The sequence below is a fragment of the Gymnoscopelus microlampas genome (genome assembly GCF_963454915.1).
Source record: "Gymnoscopelus microlampas genome assembly, chromosome: 6".
NCBI lineage: Eukaryota > Metazoa > Chordata > Actinopteri > Myctophiformes > Myctophidae > Gymnoscopelus > Gymnoscopelus microlampas.
In genome coordinates, this window is record NC_139943.1 from 51,165,617 (window position 1) to 51,191,647 (window position 26,031).

General features: G+C 41.7%; 2 protein-coding genes across 2 annotated transcripts in view; both read right to left on the reverse strand.

Moving 5' to 3' along the window:
• hps5 (HPS5 biogenesis of lysosomal organelles complex 2 subunit 2) overlaps positions 1-26,031 on the reverse strand; it is a 120,129-nt gene that overhangs the window by 64,683 nt on the left and 29,415 nt on the right. The window lies entirely within an intron of this gene.
• On the reverse strand, positions 8,031-24,984 carry epx (eosinophil peroxidase; the record flags this gene model as incomplete). The annotated part of the gene is made up of 17 exons (XM_084060842.1): positions 8,031-8,127; positions 9,493-9,595; positions 9,976-10,059; positions 11,852-12,016; positions 12,861-13,072; positions 13,962-14,199; positions 14,824-14,994; positions 15,445-15,703; positions 16,660-16,820; positions 17,181-17,586; positions 17,929-18,135; positions 19,355-19,484; positions 21,297-21,429; positions 23,018-23,196; positions 24,183-24,270; positions 24,424-24,481; positions 24,967-24,984. The coding sequence occupies 17 exons, from the start codon at positions 24,982-24,984 to the stop codon at positions 8,064-8,066; spliced, it is 2,676 nt and encodes an 891-aa protein (XP_083916968.1). The 3' UTR covers positions 8,031-8,063.

Below are 26,031 nucleotides of genomic sequence, written 5' to 3' on the forward strand. Positions count from 1 at the left end.
TCCACACTTAGTGATTTTTTCGCATTTAACTTTCGTTTCGGTAAAATAAATTTTACCGAAACGAAAATTACCAATCAACTCTAAATTGCCTGAAACGTACTCCTAACAGGTTTTTGGGGGGACGATTTTGGCCTCCACAATTAGTGATTTTTTCGGATTTAACTTTCGTTTCGGTAGTGACACAATGGTGAAAAAATAAATTTACTAAGTCCAGAGCTCGATGAATGTTAGGGACCAAAAAAAGTCACTACAAAGTACTACCAATCAACTCTAAATTGCCTGAAACGTACTCCTAACAGGTTTTTGGGGGGACGATTTTGGCCTCCACACTTAGTGATTTTTTCGGATTTAACTTTCGTTTCGGTAAAATACATTTTACCGAAACGAAAATTACCAATCAACTCTAAATTGCCTGAAACGTACTCCTAACAGGTTTTTGGGGGGACGATTTTGGCCTCCACACACAGGTATTTCCGAGTGCCCTAGTAGACTTGTAACATCCGTGGCCATGGAGTAAGCACTTTATATTTAAAATCTGAACGTGTATGTGGATGTACAGGTTGTAAATAGAGAAAGTACAAAAAACAGGTTGCAGTTCAGCCATGACGCTCATGACGGACGAGCGTCGTGTGATCCATGGCTAATACGCTAATATAATTGCACTTTTACGATACTAACAAGTTGGATAACATAATTCCATAAACGAATTAAAGAACTTACCTGCTATCTAGTAGAGTAGAAGCACGGAAGCACCCGATTTGTTTGTAAATAAATGTTCGCTTAGCCGACAGACGTTAGTTAGATCCACATGACGAATTCAAAACGAATAGGCTCCGCCCAGAGCTGCGTGACGTATTTCTGTGAGAGTGTTCTCAACCTGTGGGTCGGGAACCGCAGGGGGGTCCCCATATGATTTTGGGGAGTTTCCCAGATGACAGTGAAGTAAAATTTAAGTAAACTTTTTAAAACCTAAAAAAAAAGTAAAAATAAAAGAAAGCAAAGAAAAAGACTATTACTGCATCAAAAGTAATCAACAAACTATACAAAAAAACTGGTCAAACATTGGCCAAATTGCGAAAAATATAAGAAAGAGGCAAAAATAACCCATCAAGCCGTTGTTGTGAGCTTGTAGATCGGCTATTTTCACAATATTGATCTGTGGAACAGAGTCAAACTAAATGCATCAACTCCTACATTCCAAATGCATATTAGGGTTGGGGGTCCCCAGTTCAAATATGATTATTTTGGGGGATCTCGGCCTGAAAAGGTTGAGAACCACTGCTGTAAGTAACAGGATAGATGGGCACGGCATGGGATATCTGCACACCTCAATGTAAATTGGCTATTTTGTCCAAAATGTAAAAAAATAAATAAAAAAAAAGGAAACTATTTTTAAGTAAAATAAAGTATACATGATTAGAACATTCTTAAACATTCGACAATTAGGGTATAATATTTCCATAATTGCTACAAAATTGCTACAAAACCTGTATAGCAGTCATTTGGGGCATAAACAAGAAGTTGAAGGATACAACTACTAATGATAATAATAACTGATAATGATGATTATGTTCACATCATGTAAAACATTTTAAATTGTTGTGCCTCTAGAAGGCAATGGAAAACAGAAAGGTCTTTAGTTGTGTTTTAAAATAAATAAGAGTGGCAGCAGACCTAATTAAACAATATTGTCTTTATGTTATATCTTCCACAATCCACAAACCACAATCTACATTGAATGGAAATACATACAATAATGAATACATTTTTTTCTTATATAACTTTGGACTGATATGCACATATTACCTTGCAAATAAAAAAGGGAGATATGAGCTATATATATAGGCATTATGTATGACATATATGCAAAAAGTCAAATACATATTAGCTATATATGTAGGCATTTATGACATATATGCAAATATATGAACCTGATTGTGGAATATATGTGAACATATATGAGCTACATATGAGACATATATAATATTCCCTATATATCAACATATATGCACATATATGAACCTGAATATGACATATATGCAGCATATATTCTGCATATACCTGCCATATATTGGCATATATGTTCATATATTTCCTTTCCGTGTGGGAGATCTAGGTTGTTTAAAACCATCTGTTAGAAAACGTTTACTCTGGCTGAGTCTGAACCCAGATTTACACTTTCATTGAAAGGAAACAGAGAGATGTTTCGTAATGTCATAAAAATTCATACCCTTTTTTTCATTTATAAATTCCTTAGTTTCAGATGATCAAAACTATAGCAGTTTTGGTGTTAAATCAAGTAGGCTACATTGTTCTCACTTTGGACTGGACATTAAAAAATATGTCTTAAGTTTTCAACTATAGTTCCTCAAACAGTGCTGTATTATGACCACAGATCCTCTATGATTAAAGGGTCTACACCATGAATTTTTACTTTTTCTTCATTTTTGTGTGTTTTTGGTCTCCCCCACCTCTCTTCTGTTCCAACAAATACCCGACTTCGAGCATGCAGGCTTTCATAGGCTATCTGTGGTTTTCATGTAAATTGGTCTGAAAACAGTCCGTCAGATTTGTTCCCCCACCCTACGTCACGTCTGGGAACAATTCCTCCCGTTTTTCAGTTCTAACCAAAAAAAAAAAAATCATTTTTCAAATTTTTCATTTTTATTTTTTTTTAAATTTTTTCTTTTTTTTACTTTTTCCACACAGAACCAGGACATGACATGCATACAAACTGGCTCAATAGCGCCCCGTGCCAAACAGGACAATGTAGTATTGCAGGTGAAAGTGCTTTATAAGCCAGAGAGAAGTTAGTTGGAATGAGTATATCTGAGGCTTGATTTAGGCTCAAACCTTTTGAAAAACGTTTGAGGGACATAAACAATATGATATCAAATATTATTATTATTTTTTAAATTCATGGTGTAGCTCCTTTAACTGAATTAAGTTTAAGAAAATACCACTTCGCTCTCATGGCATGCAGCATATCAATCAAATCAATGATCAATTATAGGCCGAGCTCCATACTTCGTTTTGAGGTATTCTAGTGACTCAGGGATAACAAATTACATAAATTCAACCACTTAAATGCAATGTATTTATTGCAACAACCAACCAAGAGTGTTGCAAACGGCTGAGTTTGTAACAAAATGAGGAAACTCACACAAACAAAGAACGTTTAAATTATTTTATTAAAACTAACTTAACCCCATATGGGTAACCGGTGAGCCTCAGGGCTCAATACTAGTGTATTTTCTGTTTTGTGTTTTGACTGAAAATAGCCGATCGACAAGCTCACAACGTGTCGCAGTGAGCTTGTCGATCGGCTATCTTCTGCTAAAGCTATACCCACAATACTGGGGTGGTTAACAGTGCTTAAAGGGCAAGACCACTTTGGTACAGGTTTGGGTTGTGTAGTTACCTTGCCATGATGCATCTCCAAAGGTGGGCAAGAAATCTAAAATAATTGCTCCATTGATAATAATGCTCCTCATTGAATTACATTGTAGGCTGAAACAGCTCTCAAAGTCACTCTTTTAGCACAAACGAACGCAAATAAAGTTGATTCAGACTATATAGAACATCACCAAACCCAGTACCGTTTGTTTTTTAAATAAAAATGCTAACATCCTGTTGATTTTGCTATTTTTATTCAAAAGAACTCGGACTGGATCCGCGGATCTGGATCTTCAAATAGTAAAATCAACAGGAAGTTGACATTAAAAAAATAAATAAAACAGTACTGGGTTTGGTGATGTTCTATATCGACTGAATCAGCTTTGTTTGTGTTCGTTTACGTGCTAAAAGAGTGACTTTGAGAGCCGTTTCACCGTACAATGTCAATAAGGAGCATATTTTGAATGATCAATTTCTATTCAATTATTATACATTTAAGTCCAGCCACCTCTTTTATAGAGGACAGTCCAGGTGGGCCAGATCTCCACTGATGACACACTCCGCCCTCCAATCATTCTGACACACATGACACATGGTTAGTAACCATGACAACCACACCAGTCACCCTGTTGTCACAAGAATTAAATATAAAAATAGATAGCTGTGCTGTGAACAATTTAGGCTGACAAGAACAAAGTATTTTTTTAACGACAGGACTGTATGGCATTTTGTTTATACTAAAGTATTGTATGACACATTTTTTATGACACAGAACGAGTTTAGTATGACTTTTCTCATATACTATTGTGTCAGTGTAGGAACTGAATTAATAACAAGCTAAAGTCCTTTTTGCATCAACTCCTCCAAGGAACAGGCCATATGGTGTAGTTGGCAGGGCTTTATTGAAGAAAAGGTGACATTAAAAACAAACAATTAGACAAATAATCATACATTGATGATGACAATGAAGTGCACATTAGCATTCACACTGATTTACATGTCAACCTTAAAGTCACATCAGACAATGAGCATGAAACTGTCACTTTTACAAACTGTAATAAAAGTTATCCTTGCCTGGGCGTACATCTGTGCTGGAGGCTGACGACAGGGGAACAGGTTCTCCTGAGAGCAAGAAGCTGCGATGGAGAGATGGTCCAAGGAGTCTCAGATTCACTGAAGCAGTTAAACCGTGCAGGGTACAGAGGTCTGACTGTTTTTTTTTTTACCACTATAGAACTGTTGTTTGTATTTGAGCATTGCCCTGCATGCTCTTCAGTGAAAGATTACAGCCAGCTACAAACATGAAAAAACACCTATAGTGTAGGTCAGGGGTCTTCAACGTTTTCAGGCCAAGGACCCCCTAGCTGAGAGAAAGATGAAGCAGGACCCCCTCTATAATTGTATAAAATTGTGTTTCAGATTAAACTTTTTTGTTTACTTCGTCTGCTCTTTTTACCCTCTACACCTCTACATCTTTGCCAAAAATAGCCGATCTACAAGCTCACAACGCCTCGCAGTGCGAGGCGTTATTTTTGGCTAAAGTTCTCCTCAGAAAAGGGATGCTAGGGTTCAAGTGGTTAATGTGAAAAAATAATAATCATAGCACACACATTTTTGGCGGACCCCCTGTAGTAACTCTGAGGACCCCCTAGGGGTCCCGGACCCCCTGTTGAAGACCCCTGGTGTAGGTATATTTTGCTTGTTACGGGGCCAGAGCTCAGCTCTGGACCTGTTTTATTACGGGGCCAGAGCTCAGCTCTGGACCTGTTTTATTATTGGCAGTATTTTAGTTCTTCTTCTGCCACTTTTCGCAGTTCTGGCTGAACCGTGCTGTCGCTTTTTAAGAAACTCGGCCATATGGTAGATGGTCATGAAAAACGATCAAGAAATAATTCTCACACTCATTCGTCAAAAGGTGGCGCTATAGCACTCAATTGAAAAATGCCAACTTTGAACAGGTACAACTCATGCCCTGTTTGACCTACAGCCATGAAACTTGGATACACATATGCGTCTCCTCATGCTGAACAACTTTCACCCTCTGACTTTTGACCTCTGACCTTTAGATCTCCCACCATTTTGAATTATATGAAAAACAGTCATTGGCTCCTAACTTCTGCATTTTTTCACTTATGGAAAATCCGCTGCCAAGGTGTTGTCGGCATAGGTCCAAAGTTCAAGTGTTAAACGTTTCGTGCAGATTGCTCAAAAATCCCAGGAGGAGATAGATTTTAACTATTACAGTTTTATGAAAATTATTCATCTGCGCCTAAAACATACATGCAGACTCACGTTTCTTTGAAACTTTGCAGAAATGTAGAGGGTCATTCCAAATATCACTGAAACCAATCTTACTCCAATTGGCCAAATGGGGGCGCTATAGCATTTTTTTTTAAATGCAAACTTTAACCAGGCATAAGTCATGCCTCGTTTGTCCGAAAGTCGTGAAACTTGCTTACACTTGTGCCTTGACTCACGAGGAACACATGTATCGCTTTGACCAGTGAGCTCCGCCCTTAGCATGTAGCGTCTCTCTCTCTCCCCCCCTGGTCCCGTATTATCGCTGCTTGCAGCTATTCTTTTTCATTTGGGTTTTTCTTTTCTTTTGGTTAAACAGTGTTATAAATTACATTGAAGGATTTCAAGGGAATAACTTTTCACGGTGCTCTGTGAATATTGACTGTGGAACTGCAGTTAACTGTGGTATTTGGGAAACTGGACTGGATTGTGGGTGTGGGCTGAAACTTTTCAATACAAAGATGAACTGAGGTTTTCTGTATCTGTGTGATTTATTCTGTTTATTTAGTTGAATTTTTTTTTGGGGGGGGTATCCAATCCTTGGTCATATGGTTTTAAGGTTAATTTGGTTAATGCTATTTGTTCTGTTAAATCCTTTGTAAGGTTGACTTATAAAAAGCGGTTTTGTCTAAACTGGACTCAAATTGTGTTAGGCATTGTTCTAACTGGCACCCCTAACATTACATCAAAGTCAAACTGTTGCATAAAAAGTGACACCCCAGATTTAAAAAGGATCTCAATCTCAAGCAAAAACAACAGTTTTCACACAATTGCAAATTTCAACAAACAAAGGAACAAACAAACAAAACTAATAAACTCAGCGGGAAATAACAACTTTAACTATTAACTCTTTTACTGCCATGGACGCGCTAACTTGTCGAATTCTGCTAAGGCGCATGGTCTAAACAAATGAAGGGACAGCTCCGGTTATATATTTATTTCTCTAGACAACGAACAGTGATCCCCTTTGTGTTTACCAACGGTTTGACAAGCAATCATAATGTATATCAATGTTCTGTGGCCAGTTTGGGAGGTGGGAAAGACGTACATTTTTGACGGTATATGCTGTTTTCAGCGTGCCTGCAACATGGAAAGTTACCTCGCGGGTGAAGTTTTTTTCCTCTAGGGGTCTACCACAGATCCTGTTTGTGTCACACACAGTCCGACGATAGATTATTATGGATCTAAATGTTCTGTGACCAGTTGAAAAGGTTAAATAACACAAAAACGCTGGCAGTGGGTGAGTTTATTAACCCATTTACACCGGAGTCCGATTCTAATAACGCCTTCTAAACCCTGACCTAAGTTTTCTGAAAAACGTACAAAAAATGTATGTTACTACGGTATATACTGTACATAGCAACAACAACCCCAGAAGGGGGGGCTCAGGAGACACTGATGAAGGACCAGGAAAATGGTATAGTAATACACACACGCACACGTGCGCGTGCACGCACGCACGCACGCACGCACGCACGCACGCACGCACGCACGCACACACACACACACGCACACACGCGCACACACACACACACACACACACACACACACACACACACACACACACACACACACACACACACACACACACACACACACACACACACACACACACACACACACACACACACACACACACACACGTACAACATTACAATTTTAATTATATAACATTAAAGATGGAGTGCCATGATATTTTTCAACCCTAAAACCTGATCATAAGGTATTATTATTATGTAAGGATTTTTTTCAAAAAAAAAAGTGTACAGAAATTGTTAAAAAAAATGTTTTTATGTGGACACGCCTCCAGTTCATTAAGTATGCCTGGTTCTCACCTTAGCACCTCCTCCACCACCTTAGCACCACCCACCTGTCCTAGTCCCTCCTCCTCCTCATGCCCACACCTGTTGTGTTATGATAATGAGGGGGAGGGTATGTTTTTTGGGGGCTCTGTGATGTCACTATGCCCCTGTTTTTGGATTGGCACGTTTGACTCTCAAGGTTTCAGCCTCCAGGAAAAAACTCCAAATAGTCAGAGAAGACATGAAACACCATAAAACCACCATGCCTTAATGAAGTTCTATCAACCTCATAGACACATGAAAAACAGAAAAAGTGCAAAACCATGGCACCACCTCTTTAAGATTTTTTTTTAAAGAAAGAAATGGTATTTCTTTCTTTAAAAATACGTTTTCTATTCGATATAAATAGATATAAACTTATATAAATAAGTATATAACAGTATGTTAGTTCCATTGATCCAAGGCCGGAAAGGTCAGACCCATAAAAGGCAGACAGCCATTGCTATATGATGACAAAAAGTCCACAAGAACAATTTTAATGCAACACACTGTTTCATGGTGGATCCTTTAACTTCCTCTCTGGCAACAAGCAGCTCCGTTCATCCTCAGCTCTCGTTTCAGTGGGAAATATCTGAAAAAACAAAGGTTCATGTCATCGACGATAAAATAAATAAACCTCTTATGGTCTTAATATCTACTTATTTGAGGCATTTTAAAGTGAAGTCAAGGCAAGACTTCAACATGCTACACACATGTGGTGTGTGGAAGCGACATGTGTGGTCATACATGAATATCCTATATTACATTTGGGAGTGGCGCGCATGCGTGGCTGTTCCTTCGCCACCGCCGGCGGCCGGCCGGCCGTGTGTCTGTGTCTGCCTGCCTGTCGTTCAGCATAGAGTTAGCAGGCTGTCGTTCAGTTACTGAGCCGAGTGCAGCCGATCAGAGCCGAGGGAAAACGAAGTGGCGGCAATTGAAATGTGTCCGTCTCTCAGTTTGCTTTCGCTTTCGGTTTGCGTCTCGAAACAAACACAGCTGTTGCTTTCGCTTTTGGTTTGCGTGTCGAAACGTCGACAGCCTACTACACGAGAGCCTCGCGCCCGTGTCTGCCTGGGTGCGCGAGCAACAAGCTACCAGGTTCATGAATGTTTACTTCTTTCACCGTGCGGAGGATCAGTGTTGCCAGATTGTGCGCGAGCAACAAGCAACGAGGTTCATGAAAAAAACAAAAGGTAATCATAGCTACTTCAGCTGCTTTTCCCTTCATTAAGCAATAGCTAGACACAGGGTATTTACATAACGTATTTATAATTAACTATAGAGGTTTGGGCCTCCGATGTGCGGGCCAGGCTACTAGAGCCCCGTGCGCGGCTAGGGGACAGGGCGCCCGTAGAGCGCCCGTACCTCTAGTATAATACATGTGAGGTCATACACCATGAATTGCAGGGTAAACTGTTGCCATAACAACAGACTGTGGCAGAGGATTCCCCCCCCCCTTTTCTACGAGACCCCCGTGCGTGTAATGAGGCGATCACCGTGAGGACGGTGATCACGGAAAATATTCCATGATTTTTCAAAGGTTAGTAAAATGGCTCGTTTTGGCTGGCAGTAGCGCGACACTATTACACTATTACTCTGGCAGTTAAAGAGTTAATAAACTGTCAGTCAACCTTTTGGCCCGAGGCTGCCCATATTCATTCATTCTCCTTTAACATACGTTTAAAACATTGATTGCAGACCTACTGTACCCACAAACGTCTGCAACTGTTTTAACTTGTGTTGTATCATACTGTATGTAAGGGGGACGTTTTAGTTTAGTTTAGTTTTATTATTGACATGTATTGTATTTTAACTGTGATGTATTTGAACTGTGATGTATCTCCACAACACTGCAAATGAGGGCAACCTCCAGAGTCCCTTCCAGAATATTAAAGGTTTGAATGAATGAATGAATGAATGAATAAATGAATGAATGGTGGGGCTAGCGGTGCGGTACCTTGTAGAGCACATCACCATGCTGACCAGCACCGCCACCACCCCGGTCACTGAGATGACGGCAGAGATCACCGACACCACCGACACAGACGAGCCCCCCGAGGCTGCATGGAACAACATTCATGTTAATGTATAGATTCAGCATGGAACAACATTCACAGTGATGTTAATGTATAGACTGACCACTGTTTGGTATCAGTGCAGCACAAGTAAACTACAAACCATGCATTGTGTTCTGTATTATGTTACAGTTCATGTGGAAAATCAGTAAGATTGAGAAAGGAGCGCTTAATTCCGACCTCCCGTTATTCCCACGCCCCAATAGTCCAACAAACGTTAGGTTAGTGTGAGGTTAGGGATAGGGATAGTTATAATGGGGCCAGAATAATGGGCTATAATATCAAAGCCTCCCGCTTTCTCCGTCTCACGCCGATCCGAAAAACGATAATGAACTGTAACATATATATATCTGTAAAGTACCAACCTGTACAGGTAAAGGAACCTGCTGTGTTGACACACTGCATGCTCTGTGGACATGGAGACGACTGTTCTGTACACTCATTTATATCTGTAGGAGGAAGTACACACAATGTGCACAATGTACACACAGCTGTAAGGCATGCAGTCATAAGGACGGGTATACAGTAATAAGGTCATAAGACAGTCATAAGGCCGGGTACTACGGTCATAAGGCAGTCATAAGGAGGTGTACTACAGTAATAAGGTCATAAGACAGTCATAAGGCTGGGTACTACGGTCATAAGGCAGTCATAAGGACGGGTACTACAGTAATAAGGTCATAAGGCAGTCATAAGGACGGGTACTACAGTAATAAGGTCATAAGGCAGTCATAAGGACGGGTACTAGAGTATTAAGGTCATAAGGCAGTCATAAGGCTGTGTACTACAGTAATATGGTCATAAGGCAGTCATAAGGATGGGTACTACAGTAATAAGGTCATAAGGCAGTCATAAGGATGGGTACTACAGTAAAAAGGCCATAAGGCAGTCATAAGGATACAATAATAAGGTCATAAGGCAGTCATAAGGATACAGTAATAAGGTCATAAGGCAGTCATAAGGATACAGTAATAAGGTCATAAGGCAGTGTACTACAGTAATAAGGTCATAAGGCAGTCATAAAGACGTGTACTACAGTAATAAGGTCATAAGGCAGTCATAAGGCTGTTTACTCCGGTAATAAGGTCATAAGGATGGGTACTACAGTAATAAGGTCATAAGGCAGTCATAAGGATACAATAATAAGGTCATAAGGCAGTCATAAGGATGGGTACTACAGTAATAAGGTCATAAGGCAGTCATAAGGATGGGTACTACAGTAATAAGGTCATAAGGCAGTCATAAGGATACAATAATAAGGTCATAAGGCAGTCATAAGGAGGTGTACTACAGTAATAAGGTCATAAGACAGTCATAAGGCTGGGTACTACGGTCATAAGGCAGTCATAAGGACGGGTACTACAGTAATAAGGTCATAAGGCAGTCATAAGGACGGGTACTACAGTAATAAGGTCATAAGGCAGTCATAAGGACGCGTACTAGAGTATTAAGGTCATAAGGCAGTCATAAGGCTATGTACTACAGTAATATGGTCATAAGGCAGTCATAAGGATGGGTACTACAGTAATAAGGTCATAAGGCAGTCATAAGGATACAGTAATAAGGTCATAAGGCAGTGTACTACAGTAATAAGGTCATAAGGCAGTCATAAAGACGTGTACTACAGTAATAAGGTCATAAGGCAGTCATAAGGCTGTTTACTCCAGTAATAAGGTCATAAGGATGGGTACTACAGTAATAAGGTCATAAGGCAGTCATAAGGATACAATAATAAGGTCATAAGGCAGTCATAAGGATGGGTACTACAGTAATAAGGTCATAAGGCAGTCATAAGGATGGGTACTACAGTAATAAGGTCATAAGGCAGTCATAAGGATACAATAATAAGGTCATAAGGCAGTCATAAGGATACAGTAATAAGGTCATAAGGCAGTCATAAGGATACAGTAATAAGGTCATAAGGCAGTCATAAGGATACAGTATTAAGGTCATAAGGCAGTGTACTACAGTAATAAGGTCATAAGGCAGTCGTAAAGCCGTGTACTACAGTAATAAGGTCATAAGGCAGTCATAAGGCTGTTTACTCCAGTAATAAGGTCATAAGGAGGGGTACTACAGTAATAAGGTCATAAGGCAGTCATAAGGATACAGTAATTAGGTCATAAGGCAGTTATAAGGATACAGTAATAAGGCAGTCATACGGCAGTGTACTACAGTAATAAAGTCATAAGGCAGTCATAAGGACGTGTACTACAGTAATAAGGTCATAAGGCGGTGTACCAGTGCAGGTGGGAGGGGCAGGAGTCCAGCGCTGGGTGCTGGGGTCACAGGTCACGGAGGCGGGGCCTATCAGGGTGAATCCAGGGTGACACTCATACAGAACCATGTGGTCACACTGCAGCCAGTACCCGGACGGGACCCTGGGGACCACCCCACACCTGGGGTCTGGGGGGTCAAAGGGCATTTATAAGGTCATTACAAGGTCCTACTAAATCACTCATAACTGCATAAACGGACACGCCCCTCCCTGACCTACAGCAGTGGTGGAAAAAGTACTAGATATTAGTAGTAGATATTTTACTTAAGTAAAAGTATCAATACTGCAATATAGAAATACGCCGTTACGCTCTTAGGTAAGAGTCCAGAATTGAAAAAATACTTGAGTTAAAGTACAAAAGTATTGGTATCAAAATTTACTTAAAGTACCACAAGTAAAAGTACTAAAATGTTTGAAAATAGCAGATCTACAAGCTCACAACGCGATGCGATGTGATGTGTTGTGAGCTTGTAGATCGGCTATTTTCAAATAGCCTAGGTATAAAATAAGGCTATAGTGGTTAATGTATGTTGTATAATATAATTCATAATTGTTTAAAAAAAAAAGGAACTAAAGTGTTCAAATAATTGTAGTGGAGTAAAAGTACAATATTTGCCTCTGAGATGAAGTGAAGTAGAAGTAAAAGTACTGGAAATACTCCAGTAAAGTAAAATACCTCAACATTGTACTTAAGTACAGTACTTGAGTAAATGTACTTAGTTACTTTACACCACTGACCTACAGAAACGAATTGAGCCTCCACAAACCCTCAGATCTGCGAGCAGATTCCTCCTCCATGTTAAATGAGCTAAGACACGCACACACAACGCCACAGTCCTGCGTACAATAACAATGTGTGTGTGTGTGTGTGTGTGTGTGTGTGTGTGTGTGTGTGTGTGTGTGTGTGTGTGTGTGTGTGTGTGTGTGTGTGTGTGTGTGTGTGTGTGTGTACCTGTGTGTGTATGTGTGTACCTATGTGTGGTTCCCTCCATGGGCTGAGGTCCATATGGGGGACCAGAGGGTGGGAGCAGGGCAGCATGTCCTGGGGGGTCTGGGTTCTGGAGAAGGGGTCCGGGGGAACGTGTGTGATGTGACTGTTGTCACAGATGATACGAGACAGAGACACGCCTTGGAGGCGTGTCCTCTGGGCGGCGCTGAAGACCCCCGCTCTCTCCCACCAGAACCTATAACAACAATAACACAATTATTATTATTATTAATAGTAATTTCATCAATAACTCATTCCCTGCCACAGACGTAATTGACGTGTTTTTATATATGTTTTGGTGGTGGGGGGGGGGGGGGGGGCGGTGTTGCCTGTGAATTAGCACCACCGAAGAAGAGTACACCCAGAAATCACGTGATCACAACAACAAAAAAGATCGCCTCCTTTCACGTTAAAGGACAAAAGCATTTTTTCTCAAATTGGCCTATTATAGCGCCACCAGGAGGTAGATTTTTGACAAACACATGTTTTGATATTGCTCCAACAGATTTTATCCAAACATCACGCAAATCGGTACACAGTATCTCTATACACGACCATTGCTGCGGTGTCAGACTCAGTGAGCTGCTGCTGCGGTGTCAGTCAGCTGCAGTCACTGCTGCTCACGTTAATCTTTTACCTGCTTTTTACTAACTTTTACTAACACCAACTTTACAAAGATGTACAGAAAATCGGGACGAATCACCGACGTCAGGTGCCAGTAGGCTAGTTTAAGGCTGCTCTGCTAACGTCAACAGACGGACAGAACCGCAGCAGCAGCTGACTGACACCACAGCAATGGCGGCGCCCCCTACAGGGCAGCGCTCCGTGGATTTGTGTATAGTCATGTGATCAACACAGATCTGTCCGATTTGCCATATTCCATCCTGATTGGTTAAGATTGGCTTCCAAAGTTTGCAGGATTGTTTTGTTTTGAACAAAATGCCTGTGTGTGCATGCATGTGTGTGTGTGTGTGTGTGTGTGTGTGTGTGTGTGTGTGTGTGTGTGTGTGTGTGTGTGTGTGTGTGTGTGTGTGTGTGTGTGTGTGTGTGTGTGCGCGTGCGTGCGCGTGCGTGCGTGTGTGTACCTGTCTCCGTCTCTCAGGTCTCTGAACTGCCTGGCCAGCAGACAGGACAGCAGGGGCCCCACGCGGCCCCCGGACAGGGGGGGCTCAGAGATGGCCCCCACCCACACGTCTATGTTCTCGGGGGTTCCGTACAGCCGCAGCAGCTTACGGGCCAGGGTCAGGTTCCCAAGGGCGGCCGAGAGGTCAGAGGTCGTGTTGGGAACTGAGAGGTCGCAGAACCTTCGCCAGGAGCTGTACCCTGTCAGAACACCAGGGGGCAGAGCAGAGACACACGTTTACACGAGCTGTACCCTGTCAGAACACCAGGGGGCAGAGCAGAGACACACGTTTACAGGAGCTGTACCCTGTCAGAACACCAGGGGGCAGAGCAGAGACACATGTTTACAGGAGCTGTACCCTGTCAGAACACCAGGGGGCAGAGCAGAGACACACGTTTACAGGAGCTGTACCCTGTCAGAACACCAGGGGGCAGAGCAGAGACACACGTTTACAGGAGCTGTACCCTGTCAGAACACCAGGGGGCAGAGCAGAGACACATGTTTACAGGAGCTGTACCCTGTCAGAACACCAGGGGGCAGAGCAGAGACACACGTTTACAGGAGCTGTACCCTGTCAGAACACCAGGGGGCAGAGCAGAGACACATGTTTACAGGAGCTGTACCCTGTCAGAACACCAGGGGGCAGAGCAGAGACACACGTTTACAGGAGCTGTACCCTGTCAGAACACCAGGGGGCAGAGCAGAGACACACGTTTACAGGAGCTGTACCCTGTCAGAACACCAGGGGGCAGAGCAGAGACACACGTTTACAGGCGCTGTACCCTGACAGAACACCAGGGGGCAGAGCCTGGTGTTAATAGTACCTGGTAGGCCATGGTCCCTCCCTCTCTGCAGGTTTAAGGAACCCAGGTCGAGGGGCTTCCCTCCCTGGGCTTGGAACAGCCTCTCGGTCAGCTCCTCCACCATCATCTGACCGGGGGTCTGCAGCTTGGCTGGAGACAGCAGGAGACCCCGCAGCACTGGGTCTATACCACCTGACACACACACACACACACACACACACACACACACACACACACACACACACACACACACACACACACACACACACACACAGTACTTATTATTACAAAAACATACATTAACCACATCAGCCCTATAAACATTTTGGCTATTTGAAAATAGCCGATCTACAAACTCACAATGCGTTGCGATGCGACACATTGTGAGCTTGTAGATCTGCTATTTTCAAAAGATTTTCATACATTATATACATTTGAAAACTTGTGAAACGGGACATTCTGCATAATGAGCACTTTCTGCTTTTGGTACTTTAAGTACATTTTGATGCCAATACTTTTGTACTTTTAGTCAGGTCAATTTTGAATTCTGGACTTTTACTTGTAACACGAGTATTTCTACATTGCAATATCGATACTTTTACTTAAGTAAAAACATTGGAGTACTTTTTTCCCACCCTTTACCTTCCTGAACGACCCTCCAGGATGCGAACAGAGAGCGGTGCAGAGGCAGTGAAGGATGCTGGGAGTTGTGGGCGTAGCCGGGGCCCAGCCGGGTCACCACAGGCGTCACGGTGACGTGGGCGAAGCGGAAGGCGGCGGCGGCGAACACGTTGGCGATGCCGGGGTCCACGTCGCCACGGTAACCCCGGTAGGCTGGCATCAGGCGGGCAGCGCCACTCTGACCCAGAACCCTGGGCAGGTAGTGTTCCCACGTCAGGATCTGGAACAGGTCAGTTACAGCTTCTATTATATATATATATATATATATATATTATTATTATTATATTTATATTCAATCTGGAACCATGGCAGTCTACATGTCAGCTACAGCTTCTACTATATATATATATATATATATATATATATATATTATACAGGATCTGGAACAACGTCTACAGGTCAGGTACAGGTTCTAGTTCCTGTTTCTCTTCTCACACTTAAAGACGGGGTGCCGTGATTTTCAGTGATTCCCCCCACCTAAAACATAATCATCAGGTATTATGGTTATATTTTTTTTCAAAAAAGTGTACAGAAAGTGTTAAAATAATGTTTTTATGTGGACACGCCTCCAGTTCATTAAGTATACCTGGTTCTCACCTTAGCACCTCCTCCACCACCTTAGCACGACCCACCTGTCCTAGTCCCTCCTCCTCCTCATGCCCACACCTGTTGTGTTATGATAATGAGGGGGAGGGTATAATTTTACTGTGTCATTAAAGTGCTGTTTTTCTATTGGCACGTTTGACCCTCAAGGTTTCAGCCTCCAGGAAGAAACTCAAAATAGTCAGAGAAGACATAAAACACCATACAAACACCACCAGGGGGCTTAATGAAGTTCTATCAACCTCATAGACACACGAAAAACAGAAAAAGTGCAAAAACTTTAATAGTACATCTCAATGAATTGTTTCTCACTGGAATCGCACCCCTGACATACAGTATAACAAAAAATGCCAATAAAAAAACTAAAACCAACACTGAATTAAATCCTTTATATAAAATGTTGATAACAATACAAACTGAATGAAAAATACAAAACTATTATCCTGGGAGGCACAGCTCCCAGGATCGTGTGGGGTTAGGGTCACGCTTAGTGTTAGGGTCAGGGTTAGGGGTTAGTGTTAGGGTGTGGGGTCAGGGTTAGGGTGTGGGGTTAGGGGTTAGGGTTATCTCTACCTGGTGAACAGCTCCCAGGATCTTGCGGGCCTCCTGGTACAGGGTGTCGGGGCTCCAGTGAGGGTTGAGGACGTGCAGCTCTTCCACTAGCCGGTTGTGTTCTCTCAGGAAGAGCGTGTGCAGAGCGATCATCCCTAGATGCTCATTGGCTCGTGAATCACCTGCACAGATGATGATGATGTCACCACATGTATCATTAGGCCAAGCTATCTCCGATCGTCAGGGTCCAAGATATCAAGACATTGCTGGTGGGATTAAAAAAAAAAAAAAAAAAACTCCACACCTGTTTGTTTTGTTTTGAACAACCTAAAATGCAAGTCCCAACACCCTGGCGGCTCGCCTATAAACGCCCGAGTTGAGATGTAGCAGCAGTAAACATAGATCTAGCAAACATAGATCTCGCACCAGTAACATAGGACGTCCACTTAGGAGAACATTATTTGTGTAATATTTTGCCCCTTCTGGCGAAGCGACCTGGTGGGCTATCTTCCTAAATTAAGCATCTTTGGAACTATACTCACCAGCTTGAAAACAGGAAGTGCTGTTACCCTGGGGGGGCGTGGCGGGGGGCGTGCCGGTGGGCGTGGCGGCGGGCGTGTCAGGGGCCCGTGTCCCCTCCCCGCCGCTCCCCCCCCGAGGGCCACAGGGGTCCAGGTGGGCCCCTGGCAGGCGGGGCAGGAAGGGCATGAAGGGCAGACCGCGGTCCCGGTGCAGCGGGTTGAGCGCCATGGCGCCCACAGGGGACGACAGGTTCCGCAGCGCCCCCGCCTGGCGGGAGGAGCTGCCGTACACCATGCTGGCGTCCACGAACGACGTGATGGCGTTCATCTGCTCCCTGGAGCGGTGGGGCAGGGGCCCGCACGACGGCGACGAGCGGAAGAACGGCATGCAGCTCTGGACCCCCCAACGAGGGTCTGACTGAGGGATCTGACAACACGCCATGTCACCGACAAAAAAGATCGCACTGTTAAAGGGATAGTTACAGGAGGTTTGTGTTTTTGTTGCATTCCTGAACCAAACATAAAAAAACAACTAAAAATGTTATTCGACTGCTAGTCGAATCAGCGCCGTCCGAGTTGTAAACCGATAGGGAGAGAATAGATCTTTTCATGGATTACTATCCATGTGTGTGTGTGTGTGTATCAGGGATAAACTAAAACAAATGTTAAAAGCCAGAACACAATAAAAATGATCTTAACAGTCATGCTTTCAATAAACAAAATTGAAAGCATGAGCGCGTGTTCTCCAATTTCCCTGTAACATATATACCTGGATGGGGAAGCAGGGTGAGTCTCGGCTGCAGGTGCGGCTGCAGTCTGCTCCCGTCCTGAAGGCGGCGCTGCTGGGGCTCTGGGGGGTGAGCGCCACGTCGTGGTCCACCCACTGGCCCCACTCCACCAGGAAGTGGGACAGGCCGTCGTCCAATGAGATGTCGTCGTCATGCGTGTACAACACTTCCCCTGACACCTGACGCACCTGTGGACACAAAGGGTGTAAAGTAAGTACATTTACTCAAGTACTGTACTTCAGTACAATTTAGATTTATTTTTTTTACTTTACTAGAGTATTTCCAATGTTCACTTTTACTTCTACTCCACTGCATCTCAGAGGCAAATATTGTACTTTTACTCCACTACAATTATTTGAAACTTTAGTTACTGGTTACTTTGTAGATATAAATTATTATATTATAAAACATACATTAACCACAATGCATCGGGTTGCGACACATTGTGGGCTTGTAGATCTGCTATTTTACTTACGGTATAAGAACTGATGAAAATCACTGAACACTGACGGCAACACAAATACAGCGGAGCTTTTGCAGCATTACCAGCGTGCAGACTGTTACAGCGTACAGGCAGCATTACCAGCGTGCAGACTGTTACAGCGTACAGACAGCATTACCAGCGTGCAGACTGTTTTCCTTCTTGTGATATTTCACCTTCAAACATGTTTGGGGTAAACTTTAACGTACCTACTCAAGCTTTTGTGTTTCACCGTTCAAATGTTTTTAAGTTTCCTGATTCAGTATTTAGATATTTAATATTCATTTGATCAGACACGCCTCCTTCCTATACAAACCCATCGTAACTTCAAACTCCATTTGAACACATTACCCGCCAAGATATTAAACAGCGTTTTTGATCCCCTTGCCAGCGTTTATTACCTTAAATAGACGATCTTTGAAACGCTGTGGAAGGCACGCTGTGCACACAAATGTAAAAAAAAAATCTCTGTGGGGTGGCGGAGGGATCCGTGTATCCACTGGAACAATAACATTTCTACCGCGAGCAGCCATTTTGGAGCTATGGCCTGTTGAAAACAGGTGGTTTTCATCACAAAAAAATGTGTCTGAGTTATAAGTGTTTTTCTAAAAATCCTATGGTTGGGGCGGACGGACGTCAACCACGAGCAGATACTTTTTTTTTCAAGACTCCCGAGACCCCCGTGCGTGTAATGAGGGGATCGTCGTGAGGACATCGATCACGGAAAATGTTCCATGATTTTTCAGGTACAGTAAAATCGCTTGTTTTCGCTGGCAGTGAGGTGACACTATTACACTATTACTCTGGCAGTTAAAAAGATATTGTTTTGTGTGTGTGTGTGTGTGTGTGTGTGTGTGTGTGTGTGTGTGTGTGTGTGTGTGTGTGTGTGTGTGTGTGTGTGTGTGTGTGTGTGTGTGTGTTATTACAGGAGGCAGTGTGTAGTTGTTGTAGGTGTGTTCGGGGTTCCATCCTCGAGGGGTCCCTGTAACGTCTTCATACTCTGCAGGCAGCCAGCGGGAGTAAGGGCTGTTAGCGGACCCCCATCTTGGGTGGTCCCTGTAGAGAGAGAATACAAGCTGTTAGTGGACCCCCATCTGGGGTGGTCCCTGTAGAGAGAGAATACAGGCTGTTAGCGGACCCCCATCTGGGGTGGTCTCTGTAGGAGAGAGAATACAGGCTGTTAGTGGACCCCCATCTGGGGTGGTCTCTTTAGAGAGAGATCAGCAGTGCTAGAACAAGTACTCAAATGTTTTACTTAAAGTTGTTCTGTGCAAATTTCCAAAAAACGACTTTTAGCAGCCTCTGCTGGTCATTACCGTCACTGCAGGCCGTTTCTTTATTACTGCGTCACCCAGAATTCCATTCGTTTTCACCGGAAGACGGAAGTGTTTCAAAAAGCGTTCTTTTAATTGTTTTATACGATCTGTGGATCGTTTCTCTTAGCCAGTGGAGCATTAGTTACTGTGAGCTGTGTTTTCTTTTTCTGTTTTTTTTCGTTCTTCAAATCATACAATCTCTTAAAATCAGCGTGAGTTTCCTTTTGTTATTAGCGCGGTAGTTCCTGGCCAAACAGGAACCTGGTGCATTTCCGCTTCCATTTTCCGGCCAGGTGACGTAATTTTCGAGGGAAAGTCATGCTCGACAGCGTTCAATAGAAAATATATAAATAAAAGGCTTTCGGGGGTGAAATTCATGGAGTGGGTGTTGTGAAACATTTGCCACTCACAAAAGATATACAATTTAACTTTAGTTTTACTGAAAACGTTACCTAGTATTACTTTAAGTAAAAGCATCAATAAATACTGCATTGCAGAAATACTCTGTTACAAGTAAATGTCCGGTATTAAAAATGTACTTGAGTAAAAGTACTAAGGTATTGGCATCAAAATGTACTTAAAGTACCAAAAGTAAAAGTACGCATGATGCAGAGTTTTCACAAGTTTTCAAAATCATTTGAAAATAGCAGATCTACAAGCTTTGGAAATACTCTAGTAAAGTAAAAAATACCTCAAAATTGTACTTCAGTACAGTACTTGAATAAATGTACTTACTTTACACCACTTGGAGATCAGACCTTTATTCATCCCACTAGGATTGGGATCCAAAATCACAGCAGTGTTCATATTGTCGACTAAAACTATGACGAAAAATCATCGTCTACTTCATTTTTTCACTGACGAAAACGAGATAAATACGAAATAAAAACTACGCTAGTATGACTAGTATGTTTGTTAGTCTGGACCGTTTCTTTATAGGCTCTATTCACAGCAGCCATATTATGAAGACATTCACAGGTGTTACCAATGATACTAATGAAGGCTCTGTTCCATTCTGGTCAAACAGAGTCAGGTCAGGGTGCTGATATTGTGCATGTTGGCTCACTGGAAAAACTCTGTTACACCAGTGGGTCTACAGTTGGGGTCATGGGCTTCCAAATGGCCCCTTACAGGTGTGAGAGTGTACAAATGGAACCAAATGGGTCCATTTGGTTCCATTTGTACACTCTCAGAGTTATGGGGGTCGTGGAAACCACTGTGCTACATTAAATGGAACAGAGCCTTCATTAGTATCATTGGTAACACCTGTGAAGGAAGTGATAATATGGCTGCTGTGCACAGAGCCTATTCTATTGCATTATAACTACATTTTTGTATTGTCTTTTGAAAGGAAAATATGACAGCAATAACAATATGGGGGGGGGGGAGGGATGGGGAAAGGGAGAAAAATAATTTAAATGTCTAACTGCCAACTTGTCAAAACTCTACGTGATACGAATAAAGATATTTATATAAAACAAAAATATGCCTAAATATAATTGACCATTTTGTCAACAGATAAAAACTAGACTAAACACGGTGCACCACTTACCTGTTGTTACACTCTCCTGTCTCAGACCTGTATCTGTCAGTCAGACAGTTGTCATGACAATCAGGAAGCTGCAGCTCATTGGAGCATCCTGTCACCTGCAGCAGAATGTCAACGTCCTTGTTACCTAGGAGATCTACGCGCACGTGCGCGCGCGCACACACACACACACACACACACACACACACACACACACACACACACACACACACACACACACACACACACACACACACACACACACACACACACACACACACACACACACACACACACACACACACACACACACACAGTTATAACACAGGGCATAGTTACTGTATACTATAGCTTTCTTCTTTTTTTTAATCTCTCAGACCAGGCAGGTTCAGGTTGGTGGTATAAAGCAACTTTTTTACTTAAGTAAACGTGTCAATCATGCAGCGTAGAAATACTGTACTCTGTTACAAGTAAAAGTACCAAAAGCTACTCACTATGCAGAATGTCCCATTTCACAAGTTCAAAATGTATAACAATCTTTCGAAAATAGCAGATCTACAAGCTCACAATGCGACGCATTGTAAGCTTTTTTTGAGCTTGTAGATCTGCTATCTTTGAATTGGAATCCTGAAAAGTAACATTTTTATTTAATTTCAAATGCTTTTAGTCATACTTATGTTAACTTTATGAACTTAAATACAAATACATTGGACATTAAAAAGACAAAATAATTGTAATACTAGCCATTAAGCTACTAATATAGAGTAGTGGGTCATGTTTGCATGTTTGAATTGTAAACAGCTGAAATCAATAATATATCAGTATTCTGATATTAAAGGGACTACACCATGAATTTTAACTTTTCCTTCTTTTTTGTGTGTTTTTGGTCTCCCGTACCTTTCTTCTATCCCAAAAAATACCCCAGTTTGAGCACTCAGGCTTTCACAGCATATCTGGGGTTTTATGTAAATTGGTCTCAAAACAGGCCAAACTGATTTGGCCCCGAAAGTGACGTCACTAGCGGTACAATCCCTCACGTTTTTCAGTTCCAACTTAAAAATAACAATTAAAAAAAAAGAACCGTACTTTAGTCAGTACAGAACCAGGAGATAACATGCATACAAACTGGCTCAATAGTGCCACATGCAAATCAGGACAATGTGGTATTGCAGGTGAAAGTGCTTTATAAGCCAGAGAGAGTTGGAATGAGTATATCTGAGGCTTGATTTAGGCTCAAACCTTTTGAAAAACGTTTGAGGGACATAAACAATATGATATATATATATATATATATATTTTTTTTTTTAAATTCATGGTGTAGATCCTTTAACTGACATTAAGTGAAGGTGGGGGGCGCATGTGTCCCCCGGGCCGCCAGTTGCCCATGTATGGTCTAGGGCCAGGTTCGGTCATGGTGCTGGTATTAATACCTCTAGGGTCAGGTTGGGTCATGGTGGTATAAGTCATACCTCTAGGGTCAGGTTGGGTCATGGTGGTAAAAATCCTACCTCTAGGGTCAGGTTGGGTCATGGTGGTATAAATCATACCTCTAGGGTCAGGTTGGGTCATGGTGGTATAAATCATACCTCTAGGGTCAGGTTGGGTCATGGTGGTATAAATCATACCTCTAGGGTCAGGTTGGGTCATGGTGGTATAAATCATACCTCTAGAGTCAGGTTGGGTCATGGTGGTATAAATCATACCTCTAGAGTCAGGTTGGGTCATGGTGCTGGTATAAATCATACCTCTAGGGTCAGGTTGGGTCATGGTGCTGGTATAGACCATCTCTCGGATCAGCTCCACGGTGTTGTACAGAAGCTCTGCAGCCCGGATGTGACTCCTGGTTTTGGGTCCGGTCTGTTTGAACTGGGCCAGGAGGTCGCTGGGTCTTAATGCCCCTCCCTCTGAAAGAGACGTCTTCACCCTACAACCACCCACTATATGTATCAATATTAAATCAACTTATATCTATGAATACTAAATCGACTTACATCTATCAATATTAAATCAACGTATATCTATCAATATTCTATCAGTTTACATCTATCAATATTCTATCAGCTTACATCTATCAGCTATATCTATCAATATTCTATCAGTTTACATCTATCAATATTCTATCAGCTACATCTATCAATATTCTATCAGCTTACATCTATCAACTACATCTATCAATATTCTATCAGCTACATCTATCAATATTCTATCAACTTAAATCTATCAATATTCTATCAGCTACATATATCATTATTTAATCAATAATATTCTGTCTGGTTTGTTTTGCATTCCTTCACAGTGAGGACAAAGGATGATGTTCACATGCATGGATAATAAAGCTACTATTCCTTCCTATTTTTGATTGATTCATTTTGATTTATTTAATTGGTAGCAATCGTCATACATTGAAGGTTAAAAGACAATTGAGGATAATAAAATAAAATCGAGACTTAAAGGGATAGCTCACCCCCAAAAAAAAACATTTTTTCTATTGATTAGTCTTGAATTCATGGATATTTTTTGTTTTTTGTCTCGCCAAATGATTGGCTTAGGAATGCAAACAAATATCGATGAATTCAAGACTCCATGGGGTGACCAATTGATAGGAAAAAAGTCATTTTGGGGGTGAACTATCCCTTTAAGTGGTTAAATATTTTTTTTTCTATCAATTACAGTTACTCACAGTGTTAACCACTGATGATCCGGGTTCAAAGATAATGTTTTAAATATAGTTTTGCTCTTGTTACGATTGGTCTCCTATTAACTTCAATTAGTCAAATATTGGATTATTGGCTCAGGAACGAGACAACAATTAAAAGATGAATTCAGGGCCTCATAAGGTGAGTAATTGATAGGGATTTTTTTTGGGGTGAAATATTCCTTTAAAGAAGCAAACAAAAGCATTGTGCTTACCTATCAGTGGTTTGCGCGTACGCAGCGTTGGTCAGCGCAACAGCTCTGTGGAACGCCTCTTCTACAAACACCGACCCTAAATGATAACCTTCTGAGAGACAAAAACATCATCCTAAATGATGACCTTCTGACAGACAAGATCCTAAAAGATCACCTTCTGAGAGACAAGATCCTAAATGATCACCTTCTGAGAGACAAGAACAACATCGTGAAATGCTCCTTTAACACCAACAGAACCCACCTGAGGTGTTGGACGTTCTGCTCTGGGAGACACACTGCAGCGTGAACACCAGTGACACCTAGTGGCACAGAACAAGAACAACACCTACCGGTTATGGATTTACTGGGAGGAATCAATAGAGCAATAGGTTCTAAAAATGCGTCGCATTGTGAGCTTGTAGATCTGCTATTTTCAAAAGATTTTTTACCGGTATGCATTTTACACATTTGAAAACCTGTGAAATGGGACATTCTGCATGAGTACTTTTAAGTGTATTTTGATACCAATAATTTTGTACTTTTACTCAAGTAAATTTAGAATTCCGGACTTTTACTTGTAACAGAGTATTTATACATTGCAGTATTGATACTTTTACTTAGGCAAAACATTTTAGTACTTTTTTTCCACCACAGTTGATGAGGCAGTATTGTGTTGAGGAAGTAAAACATGCCATTTCCTGAAAAGTTAATATTTTAGACATAGCTGGTTTCTGCCCGATAACAGAAATATTTTTCTTTTAATGAAAAAATTAAGTAAAATTTAAAAAATATAATGGTAACATACCATCAGTACCGTGTCCATCGAAGATCTCAAACGCCCAAACGATTCAATCCATGCAGAAGAAAGTCTCATCTTTCACACATCTTAAAACAGATGCTGGGTTGAAAAGAAATGACGTGAGCGAGCGAACGCACAAAAACCCAGATTTATCTATTTATTTTCAGTCCTGAGGCAAAGACCTCAAACAGTTTGTAAATCAGTGATTTGAAGTGTATCTGAGCCACAGTATGCTCATAACTTACTGCTGTCGGTTATTATAGTTCATTAAAAAATAACTCAAATTAGAATTGAGAAAAATAATTACATTTTAGTTAACTGAAAAAAACCCACAAAGTTTTACAAAAACTCTAAGTGTTCTTACAAATAAAAACTAGACAAAACTAAGCGTTTTCACTAAATAAAAAACAAACTACACTAGTTTAAAACTCACTGAAATTGATAAACAAAGTCAAAACTAAGTAAAAATAATAAAACTACAATAACCTTTGCTGTCTTTCCCCTTCTGAACTCTGCTCATCTGGGGGGTGTGTCTCTTATAGTCTGACACGCACACGTGTGTGTGTGTGTGTGTGTGTGTGTGTGTGTGTGTGTGTGTGTGTGTGTGTGTGTGTGTGTGACCAGCAGGTATGTGTCCAAATAATCCCTTTATCTCTATCAGTGTGTGTGGTGACAGTTCTCTGTACATCAAACACTCATTCCAGACGGGGAAGTACCTACAGTACATTCAACTGTCCTTATGCAAGTAAAACTTTGAGGTACTTTCCCATTTTTTATACTCTACATGTCAGAGGCAAGTTTTATGCTTCTTTTTTTTTTTTTTTTACTACAACACAATTCATTTGAAATACCAGCAGGTTATTATGTGTCCAAACAATTCCTTTATCCGTCTCTCTGGTGACAGAAACTCCACATCAAACAGCCTCTCTCCTCCCTCTCTCTCTCTCTCTCCATGAAAACACACATCCATTCAATTTGTACCATTTCAAACAACTCATTCCAAGGACCCCCAGCGAGGCGGCTACGGACCCCCATAACTCAGAGTGGAACCGAATGTACCCATAAGGGTTC